This window comes from Caloenas nicobarica, chromosome Z (genome assembly GCF_036013445.1).
Source record: "Caloenas nicobarica isolate bCalNic1 chromosome Z, bCalNic1.hap1, whole genome shotgun sequence".
NCBI classification, from domain to species: domain Eukaryota; kingdom Metazoa; phylum Chordata; class Aves; order Columbiformes; family Columbidae; genus Caloenas; species Caloenas nicobarica.
Genome location: NC_088284.1, coordinates 32,886,616 through 32,908,643, shown reverse-complemented (window position 1 = coordinate 32,908,643; position 22,028 = coordinate 32,886,616). Strand labels below are relative to the sequence as shown.

Sequence of the window (22,028 nt, the reverse complement as noted above, 5' to 3'; positions counted from 1 at the left end):
CTGAATTCATATTTCAGCAAAAAGTATAGTTGTAATGAAACTTAGCTTAAATTCTTAGCACTCCCCTATGTACCACTATTGATGCAGTTATTTCAGTTCTTACACACAGGTCAAAACTGTCTCTATGAAATCTTAAACCTTAGAAACAGCATGAACTATTTCTATGTTTAAAACGTCCACTTTTTACCTCTGATTCAGCACTAAAAAGCTGTCTTTCTCGCTTATCCAGATCTCTCAGAGTTTTCTGAAGTTGTTCTTCCAAAACAGTATATTCTGTTACCTAAAAGAACAAAGGCTTATTTTTTTTTGAAATAGAAATAATGTTTTAGGCAGGCAAAGAATTTACTCTTGCAATGATATAAAACACTGACAATTTTTGTTTGGAAATTTACATATAAAACAAAACTCCAGCTCTTAATGACGAATTAACAATAGAGAGCCTTTCTTTCTAATATAATGAAAGTTAACAGGTTACCATGCACAGCTGGGCTGTAGAAGTGCTTTTTGACCATGCAAGTGAGAGACAAAATTAAAAAGCCAGAAAAGAAAGCAAACTAATCTAAAGGATTTCTAACAAGTATTTAATTATTAAGAGCTACTTTTATTTTTTTTGCACTGCTGTAGACTAGATACACGCACAACAGCAGGTGTGAAGACTAACCACAGGCCCCTTGTTTTATTTTATAGTTATGAAGTATTTTTCAAATTTTACAGTGATATGAGATTTATGAGATTTTCAGCAAGTATGGGTCTTACCTTTTTCTGCACTAATGCTTCTCTCTCTCTATCTCTTTTCTTCCATTCTTCTGCGAGTGCTTGCATATGAGCCATTTCCTTCTTTTTAAGCTTTTAAAAGAAAAGAAAAAAAAAGAAAAAACCTCAAACCAGAAAACCAAATCGATATTGTTGGAAGTGCAACTTTAAAGGAGAGAGTACTGGCAGAACTAAGCCTTGAAGCAAAATAATTAAAAACTAAGTTTTGTACACTGACTTGTACAACTCAAGCTATGATTCTGACAGTGAAAGAAATTTCTTACCCTTGAGCACAAAATGAAAACATAGCCCAAGTTTGAGAAAAATATTATAACAAGTAGATACTAGATTCTCAGTATCTTCTGAAAAGAAGCATGCAACTCTACAAACACCTAGAATGACTTCAACAGTAGAATGACTTCAAGAGTAGAAACAGCAACGGATTTTGACTGAAAATAAATGCAGTATTAATATCTAACATCAATAATTTGAATCTCAAGTATCTACTGTACTTCATAAACAGTAAGGAGAAATTGTGAAGGGAGTATTCCGTATTTCACTCCTTCAGTCAATTAACAGAAAAGAATTAAACTTATTCCATAAGAGTATGGAGGATATTTGTGTACATCTGAAGTTTCAATATTCTATGTGAGTAAAATTTAGTTTGAAAACAGTGGCAAAGTTTAAGAAAGATGCAGTTAATATTTCTCTGATCAATTCTGCTGGCAGTCATGCAGTTTAGAAAACAAACAGACTAAAAACCTGATTTTCAAAAATGTCCTCCTGCATTTCCTTCCACATTTCTAACTCCAATGCTGCTTTGTATTCAAGAGTTTCTCGAGGTTCTGGATGGTTTTCTGGGGCACAACGAGGCTGAATGTGAGAACCATCCCGTTGTTGACCAGCACCTACACACTGATACAAAAACAATGGATTTTCAATGGGAAACACAACTTTCCACAGTGTTCAAAGGAAAAAGGGTAAGATTTATGTAACATTTACTTGAGAAGAATCTGACACCAGAACTTCTTGCATTTTCACAAGCCCATAGTCTTCCAAAGTGATAGCATATGAAAGCTCTGCTACTCTGTTGCCTGACCTATAAACAGCAATAGAATATTATCTTAATGAAAACAGTCTTAAAAACAAAGTGAATTGTAAGACACACACAAAACAGCAAAAGTTGAAGTGCAAAAAGGTTCCATGTAAGCTCAGAGACTCTGAACAGCTGACTACACAAGAGCCTAAACATGCTCTCCCATGTATAATGTTTTAACTTGGGGACTGATTTACACATCTACAATAATTTTTCTGACTTTAGCAGATAACTTGTCATTTGGAAGCTATTTAACTAACAGCTTACTATAAACATGTATCTGTAACAAGAGAATGATCCAAAGTTGTACCTGCAGTTTTAAATCTTTTTAACAAATATATCTATTGAATACAAGTATTGCTGCTGACTTTGTTCTAAGATACTCCATGAACTTCATTAGTCTTGCTTTTCTAAATGTTAACAGTAACTTTCCAGTTATCCCCAGTGTAATAAGTCACAATATCATGTGTGGTAAGCCATCCTTAGATTACAAAAAAACCCACACAGCTCAGAGAACTGACAGCTTTAATTCCATTAGAAGTTAAATATCTACCTGCTCTTGTACAGTGAAAAAATGTCTAGATAACAGATATTTTAATAAACTCATTTGAAATTAGTTGCAGTTTCTGCTTAAGCAGAACAATTTGTCTCTGCCTGTCTCATCTCTTATCAGAAAGAATGTAGTAAACAAAGGTAGTTTTCTGCACAAAAAGATATTAAGAGAAAGAATCTGCGTAAGTCATGTAACTGAACGTTATCACTAGTCGAACATGAAAGTACACTGCAGTGTGAACTCATACTTGGCCAGAAACAAAACTATCATTTCAGTTATGGAAGCCTAGAAGCTGCAGAATTAAGAATCAAGCAATTTGCGACAAAAGCTGCAGGAATTAATCATGTCTGTGGTTTTCACAGAAATTATGTAAAGTATTTTTATAATGGTGCAATCTTCTACACGGTTATTTGCAAGGGGAAAAAAAACCAAAACAACAAACCTACAAACACTTGTACTTCACATAAGTTAACATAAATTACTGCATTAAATTCTGATAACTTTTTACCAGTCATTGATTAAAAAACAAAACAAGATTCAAGGTAGTCGATCTCGGAAATCTGTGTAATTAAGTCAGTTCAACATATCAGTGTAAAAACAATGTTTCACCAACAAGACCAAAGCTAGGAAGGTATCAGCACGGTAAAATCCAGATACCTGATTACATTTTGAGAATGCCATCTAGTGGTTATTCTGTGCAAAACCAGGTTTCATTTTAACAAACCTCATTGGTGAAAGTGTGAACCTTAATGTACAGTGGGATCACAAAGTAACTCTCCACAAATCAGGCTGTGCTGGCTTTCACACAAAAAAGTTTAAACAAAGTCAATTTTCTTTCAATTTTGGAGGAAGGGGGGATATCAGTCCTTGTGTCAGTACCCTGAATCTTCCTGTGTGTCAAATATAGCACGTTTTAATTATCTGTAGGGTTAGAGGTTTAAAATTGACCTCTGTCTTAACAGCAATTATATTTATTTCCAAAGGCATAATCAAGTTCCATTATGACACAAAAAGAGATGAGGGTCTAGACACTGATTGCTAGCACAGTTCACATCTTCAACAAGGATACAGGGCAGAAGCAACTATAAATTTTGTTTCTTCATATACATAAAAGAAGAACGGTAGTCCTCTGTGTAAGTGAACATTTATCTTCAGACAGAATATTAACTAGTAACACTACTTCTTCTCCTGATGTACACAAGCTCAAACACCTGCTACTATCACAGGGTATAATCCTGAAACAGGAAACCTCTTCACTGTATGGATATATCTGTCCTCCTAACTATCACTGAAGTCAGTTGCATCTAAAAGAATATTACTGGCAAATTCTTAACTGTTTCTTGAAATATTAGTTTTTTGTAATTGTTAAGTAACTTGAAGAAGTGTCTCAGTAGCATTTTTTCCAATTATTTATTTCTTTAATCTGTCTGTGAAGCTTGCTCAAGACTCTGATTATATGAAGGTTTATTATGATGACTTTGGTAGTGGTGCAGGGTTGCACAATATGCCTGTGGAAATTTAACTTTTAATCTCTTGGATGCCTACTCCCACTCCCATACTGCAGTACTCTGCACCTGATTTATCTATTCAAAGAGGTAAACAGGAAGAGTTTGGCCCTTCTCAGGGAAATACTAAACAAACAGTTCTTCAAAACTTGCTACAGAAGTAGTAATTTTTTTTAATAGTTTTACCCTTCTGCTGCTGTGACACTGACTGTTTCATTACAAGTCTGACGCCAGCATTGTTCCCCATTACCACCCAAGAACCGGGTTTTTTCTGAAGCCAAAACATTTGAAAGCTGAAGTCTCGCCACCCCTAGGAGTAAGTCTTTAGCTGTTTTATCCTTGTGCCACAATTCAACCAGCAGAGGTAATCTGAAATAAAGAAGTGATTTTATTGTCAGGCATCAAAACAAAAGACAAAGCATTCCTATTCCTTTGTAGAACGTGATGTCCTTTTCTCAAGTAACTTCCCAAATCAGTGATGGTCATGCTTGTCACACAGTGAGGTGGGTTTACTGCCCCTCACTCACAGAGCAATGAGACTGACTTTGCATCTTCTCTATCACTTACTCTCTTTGGTCAGATTATCATTCCTGTCTCAAATTATTAGAAAGAACAATGCTGCAGTGAAAGTGGTGGACTGCATAATCTTAAGAGACCTAGGTCATCTTAATGTATAAATTAATTTTAGTCACTGCCACTCACAGAATACATCTCCTGAACCTATTCTTTAAAAAAATACCATTGTTCTGATGGTTTTTTGTTCCACATCTTAACTAGTTATTGTAAGCTGGTGGGACTACCAGGAAAATTGTGTCACAGCCCTCAACACTGGACGTCCTACATACTTCCTGCTGTTCAAAGATATCAGATAGTCATTGTGCATTAAAAAGAAAAAAACTTACCTATATCATTTGAAGTAACACTTTGTTAAAACAATGCTATCAACCTTTAACAATTTACAACAACAGCACTTGTTTCTGTAAGCAATTATCCATGCATATGTACTCAAGAGAAAAACAAGAATTTCATAGTCCTTGACTTTAAATGTAAGTAATAGAGAAACCGGAAGAGCAGTGTATTAAATACATGTTGGCATTAACACACAGAATCTTTACAAAATTCTCAAACTAATGATCTTAAGTAAAACATTTGAACTTGTGACTGCATTTACAACAAAAAATAGAGAAAGTGTAATTAAGATAAAAAGAACGCAAGTTATCACCTGAAGAACGTATCTTGAAGCTGATGAGGGATGGTTGCAAAGTCAAATGCACAGTAGGACTGTGGAAGAAAGACTTCCATGTTCTTTCTGACTTCTACAGGTGGGCTTGTCATAATAGGCGCTGCACTGCCAAAAAATGGATACGAGTATCTAACAGAAACAACAACAAAATTTAGCAATATAGCAAAATTTACACAAATACATCCAAACAATAGAATTTAGTTCTCAAATATTTATGTTTTCATCTACTTCAGCACTGATCCAGCTTCATTTATATTTGCTGTTATTTTGACAAAAGAGCTTTAATAACCTGTATGTTCACAACCCTATGAATTAAAATTTTATTAAAATTCTGCAATTATATAAAGAAAGCAGAGAAATAAGAGAAAGGAATATCAGATTCAGATGCAGACTGCTACATGGGAACACTTATAACTGTATTTACAGCTAAGCCTAGTCTAACATGCAATAATTCATAACTAAGTATACATATACAGTGTCAGAACCATTTGAAAATTTCAGTCACTTTTGAAGAATTTAATTTTTAATTCCCACAGTTCGATTCACTAAAAGATGAACTATTTTACCAACATGATTTGCAATGAGGCCTGAACTACTGTACTGGCATAATTCAGTGTATGATAAACTACAACAAAGGGAAGGCCAAGAATCTCTTGAGCTTTGCTCAAATCGATGATGCCAGCTGTCAGCTAAGTTACTAATAAAATAAATGCTACATCAAATGCTGCCACTCATAAAATTCCATGCTTCAACTGTCTGTGCAGAACTGTTTAAAGAGCTTATTTAGACTTGAATGAAATAATACTCCAGGTATACAGTGAAAATGCAATTTTTTACCCTGTAACTTTTCTTAGCATTCATGTGTTTGGATGTTTCTCTTCTTCGGTTTCTTGCCATATTCATAACTAACTGTAAAAACTGATGTGCATGAACAACAAAACATGTGTTCTCACTGAAACATTAATTCTTGGAATGTTATGTGAAAAAGCTTTTATGTGACAAAATTCCATTTATTGTATGTTGTTTTCCACGTACTATTTAATCATATAGACTATACAGAAAACCATTAATGATGCAATCTACATTAGTTGTGTTCTAAAGTATTCCACTTCTCCACTCCAACCCTGCCTTTTCATCCTAGTTTAAAGATTAAACTCCAAGAATCATTAACACGAACAGAATTCCCAGTGACCAGTTAAAACTGTATTGAACCAAATGATCAGAACAAATGTAAAGCAAATGCACATGCACTTCCACAGTCACAAATACTCAACTCTCAAACCAAATCATCATTTGAAGATGTGCAAGGGCCCTAATGGAAACTAGAAGGCAAACTGTAAAAATGGCTACAAACCACTTAATTTACATATGTTATTAATAACTAATATTCCATGAGCAGGATTTTTATTTTCTTTTTTTTTAAAAAAATCTCACTGTATCTATTAAATCTTGATCTTAAAACACTAAGGAAAACCTAAACCAAAACAAGTTGATAAAAGAAAGCTTCTCTCTTCACTGGCAATGTTAAGAAAAACCCTAAAACCCAAGCTGCAGACAGATACCAGTTTCAATACCCTTACATTTAATTGGTCCTTCATCTTTTTAGTTCTTACTCTTCTAACTTAGCATCCACCTCCCAGCTAACATCTGCTTTTCTCCAAAAGTGCTCTCATATTTTCTTTCACATTGACATCAGCAAACTAATCTCTACACAATTGTTCCAAACTAGCACTGATAGTTTTCTACATCTGCTCCAAGAACAAAACTCATGTATCCAAAAATCTTGTCTTTTTTGTAACTCCACTAATTAATGTAACAAAATATGCTACTTCTCCCTACTAAGCTTTGCTTCTTCTATGCAATGACTACAAAAAAACCCCTGATATTACCTCTTAGAATGATAATGGATTTACTACACCGTTTCTTCATTTTAAGACTGGAATGCGCTTCCTTTAGATTCACTATTACACACAAACCAGGTGACCTGTCTCCTACTAAAATGCTAGGAGTTCTTGATGGAGATATGGCAAGCTGCAGAAATCACTTCTTCAATCAGCTGGAAAGGTAGCCAGAAAGTAAGGAGACAAACAATCCTCCTTTCCTCTAAGGACTGAGTGATGATCTGCATTGTCTGAGCTCAGATATTCAGGTGAGATTTTATACAAATTACAGTGCAAGTGAAGTGTTAAATATCTTTAATGCTGTAATGCTCAGAATTTTAGTGATGAACCAGATGAACATTACAAAGTATTCTGCTACTGAAAATCAGCTACGTAAACGTAAAAGGCATCAGGCAGCATACTGCCACCAATCATTCAGCGTATGAAGGCTTTGTATTAAAAAGAAAGGTAGCATTATTACCAAGAATAAGATGAACAAAATTTGTACCTTAAAATGCAGTGTATTGGAAAACCAACTTCCAGACCACGTATACTTCGCAAGTCTATTGAAAAGCAAAAATGGTGAGAGGCTGCTGGAATGACAATTTTCTGTGCTGACACAGGCTCAGAAGAGCTGGATGCACCCACAGGGTTGGGCTGAGATGCAGCTACTGGACCATTATGAGCTGAAAACACAGAAGAGAATTTGTGTGTATTTTTAATAATTTCTTCTGGCCCAAAAAACAAAATACATTAAAGACAGGTCTCACATTTCAAATGCAAGCACAGATAGGTTGCTTGCCAAAGAGATTTAAATTCCTTGTAATATAAGCCAATGTTATGAAAATTAGCTATTCTGTTTGTAAGTTACTGCTTCCAAAGAACACCACCAAACCCAATGTGCTTTAAGTCTTAACAGATACTGCAATATTTTTTCTTTTAATTATTTTTCAGAGCTGTGTAAGTTTGTCTAAACTTCTCTTCTCTGAGATAAAGATCCAAGATATTAAATGCCTCAGAAGGCTGCTATAATACTTCAGTTTCAAAAGCACACAGAATTGCTCCTAGCCAACTTGAAGGCATGCAGAAGAGGTGGGCTTACCAAAAAAAAAAAAAAAAAAAAAAAAAAAAAAGAGTAACTTTGTTTGCTTTGAATTAAATAACCTCTTTACTTTGAGACTGAAAGAGCACCAAGTCAGTTACAGTGGTCCTGTAAGGCACCATCAACTACTAGTCTGAAGCTGCCGTTTAACAATTGAAATAAACCAAAATGCTCTAGCTAGCTCTGTAAAGCACATTTGCTTATGCCCTTTGATCAGAACCCACCTACCATGACACTGTTTTACAATTTAGGAAGTAGAACCTACAGTGAGTGCCTGTCCAATTGCATCCAGGCTTCTCAAGTCCTTACACTGGAACCCAATATTGCCCTCTAAGCATCAAAGGTCAAACTACAAGTTTTACAGACCAGGTGTCCAGGTGGGAAAACAGAGAGAAAGGCAAAGAAACTGTCGGAGATAAACACAACTACCTTTTTCAAGTGTTAGTTGTTCTGATCCTCTTTCCCCATAATTATCTAAAGTGTTTCCATTTTTGTTATTTTTTAAAAATACATCATTGCTAGCACTGACTATTTTTCCTGCTTGTTTTTGAGCGTTTTATTTGCATTAACAGTAACAATATAAAAAAGAAAAAAATTAATAATACTTCAACATCAGCTAGTTAGTGCAACATAGTAATGAAATAATTTTCAATGATTCAGGTAAAATGTAACTAGATTGCTTGAGGCAATGAAAGATTGATTAGAAGTTTAAGGCTGTGACAGACAAGAGAACAAAAATCAGCCCACTGTTAAAATTCGTTTAAATTGCTAGCATATTCAAGTTTCATTCAATGTACTAAATTAGATAAATTGTGCATTACTGGAATTTTGCAGATCTGACAGAGGTATCTTTGCTGTGCTCTGTGATTTGAAAACTGGAAGCTCTTCAGTATACTTGTTAACCTCTTGGCGAGACTCAGCCACCAGCCCTGAAAGATAAATGTCAAATGATATATTTTACATCTTACCAAAACAAAGAGTTGCAAACTTATTATTACTATAATAAAAAAAGCACAATCTTAGATTTCCTAACTGCTGATTCAAACCAGCTGCTGGGTTCACAATACTTTTTCTTGATACATTCCACATAAAGGACTTAATCCTTGCTCAGTTAAGATCAGTTAGGATTAGCAGACAAATCCTAAGAGCATGTTCTAAGACACAGATTTTCCTCTACAGAACTGGCTGTCTTTAGGACCAATCTCAAAAAAACCAGTAATACAAATATCATCAGAAAAATAATCATTCAGCTTATTCACAATCATCTCTTAAGAAGATGCATATTTAGTAATGTTTGGCAAACTAATATTCTTTCTTCTGAGCTTTACTCTATCATTATAGTATTTCTTCCTCTCTCATCTCTTGTTCTTCTTTGACTTTTTGCCAACCCAGTCCTCAAAACAAAAGCAAAACAAGGGAAGTCTTAGAAGGCTACATGGGCTACCATGTCCCTACAAAAGGATAGTGTAAAAATAAACAAACACGAAAACCAGACGCTTGGTGTTGCCCAGAAATCTGTATAGTATGAATGTTTGTTTTCACAATTTATTATCCACATAGTAAGTTCCTTATAAATCATAAAAATCCCACATTCCCTCTGCCTTTCTATTTAATAAATGTAAATGTTAGACCATTTCATCTCCTCATTGATCAAGTCAGCTTCTTCACGGCTATTGTAATGAACCTTCCCACTCTCAAATTCAGGGAATTCCAAACACGTCTGGTATTATTTCTCAAGCTGATGACCATCCATATCACTTGTAATCTACACACTACAAAATTCCCAATCTGGCTCTTCCAAGTTTTGTCAACAACCACCATGTTCAAATTACAACATTTTTTCTCCTTTTATTATTTATTTTATGGAAATAATTCTTACTTGCCTGAAATATATCACCACAAGTGAGTAAGTAGTACATGATCCAAGACCATACTTGACAACTGAGGAAAAAAATAGTGTACCACATACCGTTTTGCTTTAATTTCATGCCTTTTTCAAACTTAAGACTTTCCACTTCACTTTCTGTTGCTTCATCTTCTGTTGAAGAAGAGTGGTCAGCTTGGGATGGGACATTCTGGGATCTCTGCTGCAGGCCCTCTGTTCTTCCACTAATAGGTGAAAGAACTTTCTCCTGTGGTTGTTTAGGTTCCACTTGAGCATTTACGGGAATCAAAGGCTGAACAAAGCGACATAGTTTTCTTATTGATGATGGCTTGTACTGAAATTCTGTCTACAACATTTTTATAGTTTGAGATTATTTTTCTGACATAGAAAAATAAAGCAATAAAAGGATTATATACAAGGCAAATTATTCTTTTTGGTTTTCTTTTACATACTTCAAATATGACCTAGAAATACTGTATTTCAACATTTAACTGTGCGACAATGTCTAAACCAACAATAAATGAGTAAGCTATACCTGGGCAGTCATACTCTCCCTTTGCAGAATTACAGATACCCCAATAGTAGGAGCCATATCCAGAGGCAACTGTGGCAGTTTCTGTTTAGCTCTATTGGGTGGAACAAGGACAAATGCTCCTTCTATTGCCACAGGGTGCTGATCGATCTCCACATTTCCTTTCTTCAGTAGTCCAGAAAGGGGTATTTCAGTGCTTCCAAGAGACTGGTCCCCACAGCAAAGGTGGACCTGTGTACATACAAGAGTGCTGGAAAGTAACTGCCATGTGCGTTTCCACTCAAGTTGTCTGTTCACCCTCTACTAAAGGTAGCATAAATATAACAAATTAAACTGATCATCCCTAGTATAGTCCCTGTATGCTAAGAACAAGTGTTTTGAGCAGTATGAAAACAGCTATGAAATTTCAGTATTGAGCAGGTAGGATTTGCCCAGTGCTAGCACAGCAGCAGATCACTGCACTGCCCTTCTGAGGATCTGTGTCACATCAACCCTTCTGAAAGATTCAATAGCCTGTGACTTCTAAACACAGCACAGATTCCTACCCTTAATATATAGGCATATAAAATACATGACTGCAATGTAAAGAAAAAAAGTTACTTGAAAGCTCAGCCTTTGTGTGTACATTTAGACACCACTTAAACAGCTAGGATTTTTGAAATTAAATAACTGTTCTTAATTCCTGCTAAGAACCATTTTTCCTTTTTTCAAAACTTGACTCAACTCTTTCTTCCTTCTACAGCTTAGTATAATACCTTCTAATACTAATAATACTTTCTATCTTAATTTATGATAATACTTATTATTTTCCACCCAAGTAAGAAATAGTTCTTAAAAAAACCCCACACTCTAATGTAATTTATTTTCCTCAGTAAGAGTTACTTTTTGAAACTTACATACCAACTTGCTCTTTCCCAAGTAAGAGTCACTTCAGTTCTGTTTTAGAAGATCAGAACACTGTATTCTGATCCTTACTATTTATTACACTTAATGAAGAATTTAACGCTAAAAGGTGTCAACTGCCAAAATATAGGCCTAGGTGTGTATATATATGCACATACACATATATATCAATACAATCATACAAGATACAGATATATACACACATATACACACCCCCTAGTCTGGCAGCTGGCATCTTTTACAACAAAAATCTTCATTTTTGTAAAAAAAAAAAAAAAATTAAGGATCAGAATACAGTGCTCTGATCCTATATCCTAAATGTTAAGAAGCTGAGTGAGAAGTCAGAAAGAAAACTATAAATCAGATGGGGAACTGACTTCAAGACAACTCTCATTCAAAAAGTCATTCTTTAACATGATGAAAACATGCATAACTCTCTGTATATGCACATATATTTAATATATGCTATATTAAATACTTCGTTTCAGGACCATAGACTAAGATTAAATTCCAAACACATCAGTGCATATGCTTCTCCAAAAACTGTCATTAGAAAAATATTTAAAGTTGAGACAAAAAAATCTGAAACAATTAAAGATTTAACCAGAAACATTGTTAAACTAACCTGGGTAACAAAACTAGAATGGTCTGTACAAATTTAAAGAAACAACCCCAAAAGAGTCCAGATCAAATACTTACTTCGCATAACTACCACTGTCTTATTTACCTATGTTATTAGAAACCCTGTACTACCCTCAATCAAGTTCTCTTGTTTTGCAATGAGCTAAGTGTGAGCCAGACACAGATTGCCATAAACAGTTTCAGTGCTACCCAATATTTAGAATCATAGACTCATTCAGGTTGGAAAAGACCCTTAAGGTCATTGAGTCCAACTGTAAACCTAACACTGACCACTCGACCACTAAGCCATGCCCCACTTTAAAGGCATAGCTAAAGATAAGAAATACCCCATAACAGCCCAAATACAGTTGTAGTATATTTAAAAATAGTATTTGGTTACAGAGCATGAAAAAAGCCAGACCCCCCTTATGATCCAAAAAGAGTGCTGAGGACAGTGATTTTAGGCAAGTGTGATCTGAGCAGCTGGTGTGGGTGAGGTTATCACAGGCAGCACAAGCAGGACTGTGGGTTGCAGATGGTCTGATTGCAGAGTAAGTCCCAGAGCTCAAAGCTCTTGAGAATGCCACATTAGCTCTTTGGAATATCATGTTTCTGTAATACCTTTTATCATAATGTGTAACACAGCTTACTGTGGTGACCATACTAAAGAGACCATACTCCATCTGAACTGGGAAACTTGCTTCTAGGGTTTCCCTCCTATCAGCTAGAGAATCAACTTATATTTGAGCTAAAATACTGTAATACAATCTAGTTTTGTAAAGAAAAATGCTTTCCAGTTCCAGCCTGAGCCATATTCTATGTATTTATTTTCATTATTTATTTTCATTCACATTTGAGAAGAAACAGCTTACCTGCAACTTTGACTGTGCACAAAGATAAGCTTGAAGGACATCAGCTGTACTACGTATTCGAATTGAAGCTCTTTCTGGCTCAAAGTTTGGATTAATTAAATCAGTGAAAGGTTCATTTGTGACATCATTTCCCAGTAATGAGTAGTAGAAAAAAAACTCGGGCTGCCGTTCAGGAAGTTTCATAGTACTAGGAACTAACTAAAAAAAGATGCAGAGAAGAATGTCTCTCTTTCATTAATGTACAGTTAGAGTAATCCTTAAGCATTAGCTTGGAAATCAAACAGCTTAAAGTGATTTCAAACTATTGAGCAGCTGACCTAAATCCTAGCTTCCAGTACACATATAAAAAGAAAACTTTGATACTTAAACTGAATTAAAAAAAAATAAATCCTTCTTTAGAAGTATACTAATAACTTCCAAAGTGACCCATTTTGATCTACCTTTACGATTTATCAGCACCAAGGACTGTAACTGACATGATATATTCAATAATGTCAGGCATTGCATAAATACTCAGAAATGAGCAGTGCTTCCACAAAATATTTACAGTGTAAATAAACACTGCAGATTAGATACTGAGTTATATAATGACATAGGCAATTGAATAAAAGACTGGAACAGCCAGAAACAGGTACCTCAGCCTGTAGCCACTGCAACTGTGAGTTCAATGCCTAAAAAGGCACAAGCTACTCCAGAGTGATCACAGTAAATTTACTTTACAAGGCCCTATAATTCTGACATGGAAAATTATTTTCTCAGAAAAAAAGGTGAAAAGACTGAAAAGAGTTCATCATACACCATGAGCTATAGATCAATTAAAATCATGCCAGCTTGGAGTCATTACTTTCACAGTAACTCAGGCATACCTATATTTTTAAATCAGACAATGTGTACCAGTGTGGTACAGCACAGTGTAAACACAGCATCCGAGGTCTAAAGCTGAAATAATCACATAAGCATGGCACTTCACCCTAGGTACTAAGTCCTTCCCTTAGGCAACAGAAACTCTACTGTTTCATATATCTTATGGATTTAAAAGGTATTTCATGTTGTTTGAACTTCAGCAAGACTGACACGATCCATACACCTACTTTTAATACTACATTGTAATATAAATGTATACATTTCATAAAAGTGCATCATTTAAAGTAAATACAATTTTAGTGCTCCAAAAGAATGCTGATCTTTCACCTGTAATTTGACACATAAATATTACATAAAGTTTTAAAATTAAAATTAATGTATATTATTTCATTATGGGACAAGGCTATTTATTGCAATAAAGTTACAAGACAATAAAAAATCCTAACTAGAAATAAATGAGAGAGTGAAAATACAAACACAGGATAGTACTTCTTAAGATTGACATATAGCAAGGAAATAAACCTGTTCCAACTGTGTGGCAAATGCAATAGTCACAGACAAGACAAAGTAGTCTCTGCAATACTCTGCTGGTCCAATTTGATGATAGCCCTCTTCTTCATTCAAGACTGGTACAATACTTTTAGAGTCTAGTGTAGAAAGAAGGGCAGTTGCTAAGAGAGAAGAAAAAAATTGTAAGTAACTTGTGACCTTATTAATCACTGCAGGAATCTTAACAATAAAGGTAAAATTACAATTATATATATGTGTGGAAAGAAAAATTACAAGCAAAGATATTGATGTTTGGTTCCAAAGCATTTCAACATAAAATAGTCCCTAAGTATACTTAGCTATAGCTACAAAAAACCCCTGAAATTAATTTCTATTCAGTGGGCATAGATGTTATTTTGAACATTACGCTAGACAGAATGCTAGTGCCTATTTTTATTTAATATTACAGTGAGTAACATTACAGTGACTGGAACTTTATTTCATTTTGTTTGAGTAAAATAAAGAAACCACATGATAGACTCTAAGAATTGTAAGACACTAGCTGCATATGGCAATCTGTTCAAATGTTGACAGAAGTATGACGTATCATTCTACAGACCTGTGGAATGTTTCATTTAAATATTTTTCACCTAAAGTCTTTAGTGCATAGACTGTGTCCTGGTTTACTTGTTTCTACTGTACAGTGCCAGTAATTCAATACATTTCAAAGCACCTCAAGCTACACCAAATAGTAACAATCACACAGCCCTCTTGGTTGTGAACCAAAAGGCTCCATTTCAAACACTGGAAACATTAGACCACTTCGGTCAATGAAGGGAAAAAAAACAACCAAGCAACCAACACACCCCACCAGAGAAAACCCCAAAAATCACAATGTATGAATCCTAAAATGAAAACATCTCCTTAACTGAGTACTGGATAGTCTAGTTTGTCATACCAAATGCTTGGAATATTAACTTTAAATCCGCAAAAATCTATACTTCTGTTTTCCTCCATTGCCTAAATATGGTATTGACTAATCTTGAGATGACAGAAGAATGGGAAAAGCAAGCAAACATGTTTGAATCAATTATTCCACAGAAAGAAGTGGAAGACAGTGCTGGATGAAGGCAGAAGGGATTTATTGTATCTTCTGCCAGTGCCAGCAGGGTTAGGAGGGCTTCTGAGCAGAAAGATCAAAAGGGAAGCACAGCTTAATAAATTATTTACAGTAGTTCCTTGCCTTCTTTACAAGCTTTACAGTATGCAAAATTCCTGTGCTTTGTTGTGAACCTGAAAGAATGGGGTAAGCTAAATGATTACACTGGAACGTCAATGCTGCTTTGATCACTTTTGTAATGCAGTCAAGTCAAAGTTCGGGCCAGAAACCTTAAAAAACACTTACGGCCACTGACCACTTTGTTTTTACAAAACCATCGCCACAGATCATGACAAGCAGATGATGAACTTAGAATTAGGGAAAAGCTACCCTCAGGGCAAGAACACATATTGTAAGATAACTAGGAGAAAAATCCACGAGTTGTAACAGCGCCTGTTTTTAGAAATGAAGTAGATAGGCTTTTGGATGGGAAATGAGGGAGGAGGTAGATCTGGTTTTGGTTTAGAAGTCTTTTTCTTTTAATCAAATCTCTAAAGGTTGGTTTTGTTTTCTAAACTACTAACTTGCATTAAAAAAATTCCAGATACAAAAAATTATTGAAAAGCACTGCACATAAGGTCACCTACTATCATTAATATTTGAGTTCCAGTAAATCTATTTCACTAATCACTTTTGAATGTACAAGGGAATCCAGAAATGGTATGAGTCTCAACAGTTAAAGTAGATGTTACTACAAAAACATAGCAGTAGAAAATGATTTAAGTAGTGAATGATTTAGATTAGGTGAAAAACCTATCAGAAAAGAGAAGCAGCCTACCCAACAAATGAAATATGGTACTACTTTGGAATTCCAACACCAAACTACTGAAAATGCATTCTGTAAAGAAGCTCTTTTCTTATTTCTTCTATTATAGAATTTTTAAAGCCCTGAAATATGGATAAAATGCCCAGAGGAGTAAACTGAGTCCCTGATTCTTCTTTTAAAGGCCAGTTGGGTCATGACACTGTCCACCTGAAACTCACATAGTTACCACAATAAAGAATTCTTGTAAAGTTATTACTACAAGTTACATTAACCAGCTGTAAAGGATTTGCATCGGAAACACTATGAAACTAAAATTCTCTTAATATGCAAACCAACTCATTTGCAACAAGTCATATGTTCATCTAGCACAGAAACATTTTTAATTCCAAGTGAGAGACATTCTTATTATGTTACTTACCCTTCCCTTCTCTAGGGGGTGCCTCCTTTGCTTTAAAACCATCAACCATTGCTTTTGAATCAGTCTCCAACACAACACCTACTTGTATTTCAGATTTAAATTTAGTGTACTTGTTACTAAGCAGAGGATACCATTTTGGTGTCTATATAATTAAAAACAAAAATAAAAAACAAAGCATTAAAAAAAAAATCATCAGGAAAATAATATCATATTGTTAAGAAAAACCAGACTTGTTCTAGCATTTCTACTATATCATCTACAAAATTATACCTTGGTTTTTATTTCCAAAAGTTTGTTCTGATTTGAGTACACTATTAAATGTTTTTATAGAGTGATTCCTGGAAGACCAGATGAACACACTCTTTCCCCTGATTTGTACAGTAAACAAGTTAGCAAGAAAAATAGGCTATACATCTTTGATTAGAAGCTAAAATCTTCTAGTTCCAAACTGAAAGTGCATGGTAAGCTCTATGGTTCACAAATTCTTAAGAAGTGTGATGTCAAAATAAGACAGAGTCCTATTATGACCCATATCAGAGTTACATTTTGATCAAGCAAGACACAGAATTTTGATTAAATTTATATAAACAATTGCATTTTGTTTACTCTGTGCTGTGTTATGTGGCTTTAACTTCTGACTGCCTAGCATCTTCCACTGAGACCTATTAAAAAAACATCTTAAGACTCATGATGGAGACTCAATTAAATTGACGGATATCAATTACTTGGATAATTTCTTCCTGGCGATTAATGAAATTACTTAAAAGTATTGCTTACAAGTGTTCTAATTCTCAAATTCAGAAGTGCAAGATTAGTACAAAAGTATTTTAATTTGCCCATGTTCTTGTAAGAGTCAAGATGTTTCTCCTCTAAAAAAAAAAGTTGTCTGTGCTTTAAATCAAATTCATCTGTAACAGTACTGTTGTCAAAACGTAAATTTTTTAAAGCTTTATATCCCATAACATACCTGTTTATTTTCCTGCACAGCCCTTAAATCAAGTACAATATAGCCTATATTCTCTTTAGCTGAAGATACAGCATCCAATGCAAAACACTGAAGTTTGATAGGCGTACGCTGCAGCCTGAAAGAACAACTCAGTTGAAATCCAAAGTGTAAAAGTCATCCCTGCAGTTAGTTCACAAAAATAATTCATAAGTTTCAAGCAGACCTATGATACAAAATTTGTCATGTAACTAATTTTATTAGGTAAGAAACTGAGTTTATATTGAACGTACCAAAAATTCATCATTAAGTGAAAGAGTGGATCAATTTTGTAAAAGGAGCATATTGGAGTCTCACAAAGTCTCAAGTGCAACTAAAAAGACATTAGTGACAAATTCAATCTCATCCATGTACAAGAAATAAGCACTGCACCTTACATGAAACTGGAATTTCACTTCCGGGGGTAGCAAAAAAATATGACTTATGCAATAGATTTTTGTGCAAAGCACCTACCTATACTTAGATGCATAGATAAGGTGTCTATCATAAGGTATTTTTCTCTCATTAAAAATCAAAGATAATATGGCCTTTTTAACATCTTTGAAAATGCAGAGTTAATACTATAATCTGTCAGTCAAAACCAAATGACAAGTACAGAAACCTTATTCAATTTCTCAGCTCTTCTATCTGACATTTTCAAAAATACATTATACAGGCTTTTCAGGCTTGAAATTAATTGTGTGTCACAGTATACATAAGAAAGCTTAAATCCAATACATGGCCTATAGCATTATTAACTTGCTAAAAACACTTGGGTTTTTTTCAGTAGCATGAAAACATACCCTTTATAAGTTTTAAACATCACTTATCTTGCCACATACTACTTTTGCTCATTGTGGCAACATTATAGTAGATCAGTGTACAGCTAAAAGAAAGTTTCTAAAAAAAAACACGCCACCAAACAAAAACAAAACAACAACAAAAAAAATCAGATGACAGTAACACAAAAATTGTATTTCAGCAGCTGTAAAAAACAAGAAAATGAAAATTGATCTACAAATTAGACTTCACTTTTTAATGTTACCTGTGCTGATGAAGTGCTTTCCTATCAAGTTCCCAAGCCAATTCCGTAGCAAATTCTGGCTGATCGGTATGCTCTACGGGATCAGTAGCCAGCTGTTCACCATCAAACTTTGCTTCAACTATAAGCATGTGCTTGGGTCGTTTTGGAAAATAGCGCCCTGTAAAAGAGAGTAATTGCCACATGCCATCACTAAAAACAACAACAAAAAAGAAGTGAGACCTCAGCTTTATGCCATAAACCAATTACATAAAAATACATTTCCCGTATTATTTTCCCTGTGCTTATTCTAAAGCTATGTTCTTCATATTAAAAAAAAAGTCTTCCCACATGCAGAAGAACAAACATAACATGAAACAGACTACTTATGAAGCATCTAGAAATAGAAAGACATTAACTAACAAAGAAAGAAAGAAATGAGACAACTAGTATGATTCAATTTTGAGAAATCTACGATTTGGAATAGAATAAGTGAACAGGTGAGACAGAGGTTGAATGTTTTGCCTCTACTGCAGATTTTATCACTGTTCCACATCAAAGCAGCAAAACACAATCCAATGAAAGCAGTGAAAATGTTTTTCCAACTACCTGTTGCTGGAAAAAAAAAAAATCGTTACTAGATTAGGAAAGTGCCCAACGTTGTACAGGATTTGTCCTGGGTTCAGCATCATCTCGTATTCCGATTAATAATTTAAATGACAAAATGCACACTTTTAAAATGAACATGTACCAGAGCGTGGGGAGGGGCTACATGCATGTTGGAGGAGAGCATCTTATTTTAAAACTACAATAATGGACAGAGAGATTAGAGGATTTACTCGATGAAGAGAAAGCATTCACGCACACTAATTACACCTCAGTAATCTGAAGAACTGCCTGATTAAGGATGCTTAGCCAGGTATTCAAGTCAACACTAAAAAAAGCTTGCAGTAGGCTGCTAATGGGCATAGAAACACTAGAATACTAGTTTCAAAAAAAAGAAGAAGAAAAAAAGGGAGGAAACATGAAAGGATCCTGATCATCATAAGACATCGGCCGGACTCCAGTGTTTTGGGCCAAAACTCTCCTGAAGAGTGGCCCGGCTGTAAAGACTCCACACGCAGGCAGCCGGCGACGTTGTCACCTGCGGCCGGAGGGGACGGAGGCGACGCGGGGCTGCCTGTGCCCGCACACCGGCTGGATGCCGAGGAGGCGGCAGCAAACGACTCCGCACCCGCGGAAAACGGCAGCGAGACGGGGCCTGAAAGACACCGCCGGCCAGGCGAGATTTGCCAGGCTAAAAGACGGAATTCTTTTTCGGAAAATGAAGGGCCCTTTCATCATTCATTTTAAATAATATTTTGGGCAAATACCTCCAGAAACAAACTGGGGGTAGTCTATCCTGGCTTTAAGATACGTATGTCTATAGCTTTCTTAATATAACCAGCTTATTACGTACAGCTTGGCTTATCCCGCTCACTCCATCAGATAAAACACATCCAGAGGCAGCGACCAGCCCTCACTTTCCGCCCGGGACGGAGGCGACGACCCCCAGCAGCAGGAGGCCGCCCCCCGCGCCCTCCCGTTTACCTTCCAGGACGGAGACGACGATCAGCAGCCGATCGGCGGCTCTGGAGACCATCTCCCCGCTCCGCCCGGCGGCTGACTGCCGAGGCCAGGAAGCGCAGCCGCTCCCGAGGCGGAGCGAGGACGCACCTGAAACCCAATCGACCCTACTGCCGTCCTGCCGCCGCCCACCGCCGCTTTACCGCCTCGGAGCCTTTAAACTCCAACCGCCGCCCGCCGCCGCACTTCCGCCTAGCAACGGCAGCCCCGCCCGCCGCACGAGACGCCGCTTCCGCCGCGGCGCGGCCACCGCCCCGCCCCGCCCCAGCGCGCTGGCCCCGCCCCAGCGCGCTGGCCCCGCCCCAGCGCGCTGGCCCCGCCCCAGCGCGCTGGCCCCGCCCCAGCGCGCTGGCCCCGCCCCAGCGCGCTGGCCCCGCCCCAGCGCGCTGGCCCCGCCCCGACGGGAGCTACCAGCGCAGGTGTGTAAGTTGTGCGCCCCGTCACGGGGCTGCTTCTGGCTGCTTAGCGTCATCTGTCTCTTTTTTGGGCTGGAACTGGGGCGTTTCAGGCAAGGCCGGAGGTGCCGCCGAGCAGTTGCGGTGTTTGCTCTGACTCAGCCTGGAAGCGGTGCGCAGGGTCCGCTCACGGGTCACTGGCAGTGACTCGAGGAAAAGTAATTGAGAACTTAATATAAGTAAATAAAAATATAATCATGGCATTGCAGTTTCACAAGCACTTCTCATTGCCAGTCAACAAATACCAGCTACTTTGGAGACATCCTCTATTAAAACAGAGAGGTTTAATTTTGGGGTTTTTTAGCACTGCGATGAGTGGTGGGGCAGGACAATCTGAATCTCGCTCTGGCAATATGCAGCTTTGTTGCGCTTGGGTCATTATTTAAGGTATTCTGTCTTCCATATGAAGATACGAAGTAACGATCAGTTAAGCCGAAATACCAGGAACTGGTGTCCCTAACGTCCCAAATTACCTGTGTGCCTTGACTGTAAGGGAAAATAAACCATTTTTATGTTTACAATATTTTGTTTGTTAGCCTAGCAAAAACTTTGCACTGACATAAAATCCTTGTGATTTAGTAACACACATATTCCAGAAAGATACTGGGTCACAATTCACAAACAGCAAGAGAGGGAGAACCTCTCTTCTTTTGCAGGAGTTTATTCTGGTTCTGAAACACTGTTTAACACACTTTCTTATTTCTGAGTTGAATCTGTCTGAGTTCAGTTCTGGCTGGTGCTTTTTGTTGTGGCATCTTCTATTGTATAACACTGCATTTGGCATGACGAGTCTCTACGTCTGAGTTCTTAAATATCTACCACTGTCAGCTTCTGAAAACCAGGTTGTAGGTACTTTTTAAAGAAGACGTGGAGGCAGACCTGAAAAATGAGTAATTTTGGCTAGGGAGGAAACACTATCACTGAAGATGACAAAAATGTACAACTTACCTGGCAGTGTTGGTTTTTTTGGTTGGTTGGTTGGTTTTGTTGTTGTTCTTGATTTCTTTTGGTGTGATTCCTGACAATAATGTCTTCTGGTGACTTACATGAGTTTATTCCATGTCAGAGTGCTGCGATTTGTAACCTGGAGAAACTGGCTGCTTATGTCTTGGACAGCTGTATTCTCTGCTGGATAAAGAACTGACTGGATGGCTGGGCGCAAAGAGCTGTGAACGGAGTCTAATCCAGTTGGTGGCCGGTCACGAGTGGTGTTGTGCAGGGCTCAGTATTGGGACCAGTTTAATATTTTTGTCAATGATCTGGATGAGGGGAGTAAGTTTGCAGATGACGCCAAGTTGGGTGG

At 36.7% G+C, this 22,028-nt stretch overlaps 1 protein-coding gene across 1 annotated transcript in view; it reads right to left on the bottom strand.

The window, feature by feature from the left end:
- Positions 1-20,437, bottom strand: part of CEP120 (centrosomal protein 120) — a 39,971-nt gene extending 19,534 nt beyond the window's left edge. The window contains exons 1-16 of the mRNA XM_065656084.1: positions 20,235-20,437; positions 18,669-18,825; positions 17,609-17,723; positions 16,642-16,783; positions 14,332-14,480; positions 12,946-13,143; positions 10,553-10,780; positions 10,102-10,309; positions 8,954-9,061; positions 7,539-7,716; positions 5,130-5,279; positions 4,094-4,276; positions 1,756-1,852; positions 1,516-1,668; positions 757-846; positions 188-280 (exon numbers count right to left, since the gene is read on the bottom strand). Coding sequence (XP_065512156.1) covers positions 188-280; positions 757-846; positions 1,516-1,668; positions 1,756-1,852; positions 4,094-4,276; positions 5,130-5,279; positions 7,539-7,716; positions 8,954-9,061; positions 10,102-10,309; positions 10,553-10,780; positions 12,946-13,143; positions 14,332-14,480; positions 16,642-16,783; positions 17,609-17,723; positions 18,669-18,825; positions 20,235-20,286 — 2,301 coding nt within the window. The 5' untranslated portion in view covers positions 20,287-20,437. The remainder of the gene's footprint in view (positions 1-187; positions 281-756; positions 847-1,515; positions 1,669-1,755; positions 1,853-4,093; positions 4,277-5,129; positions 5,280-7,538; positions 7,717-8,953; positions 9,062-10,101; positions 10,310-10,552; positions 10,781-12,945; positions 13,144-14,331; positions 14,481-16,641; positions 16,784-17,608; positions 17,724-18,668; positions 18,826-20,234) is intronic.
- Positions 20,438-22,028: the final 1,591 nt, after the last annotated feature.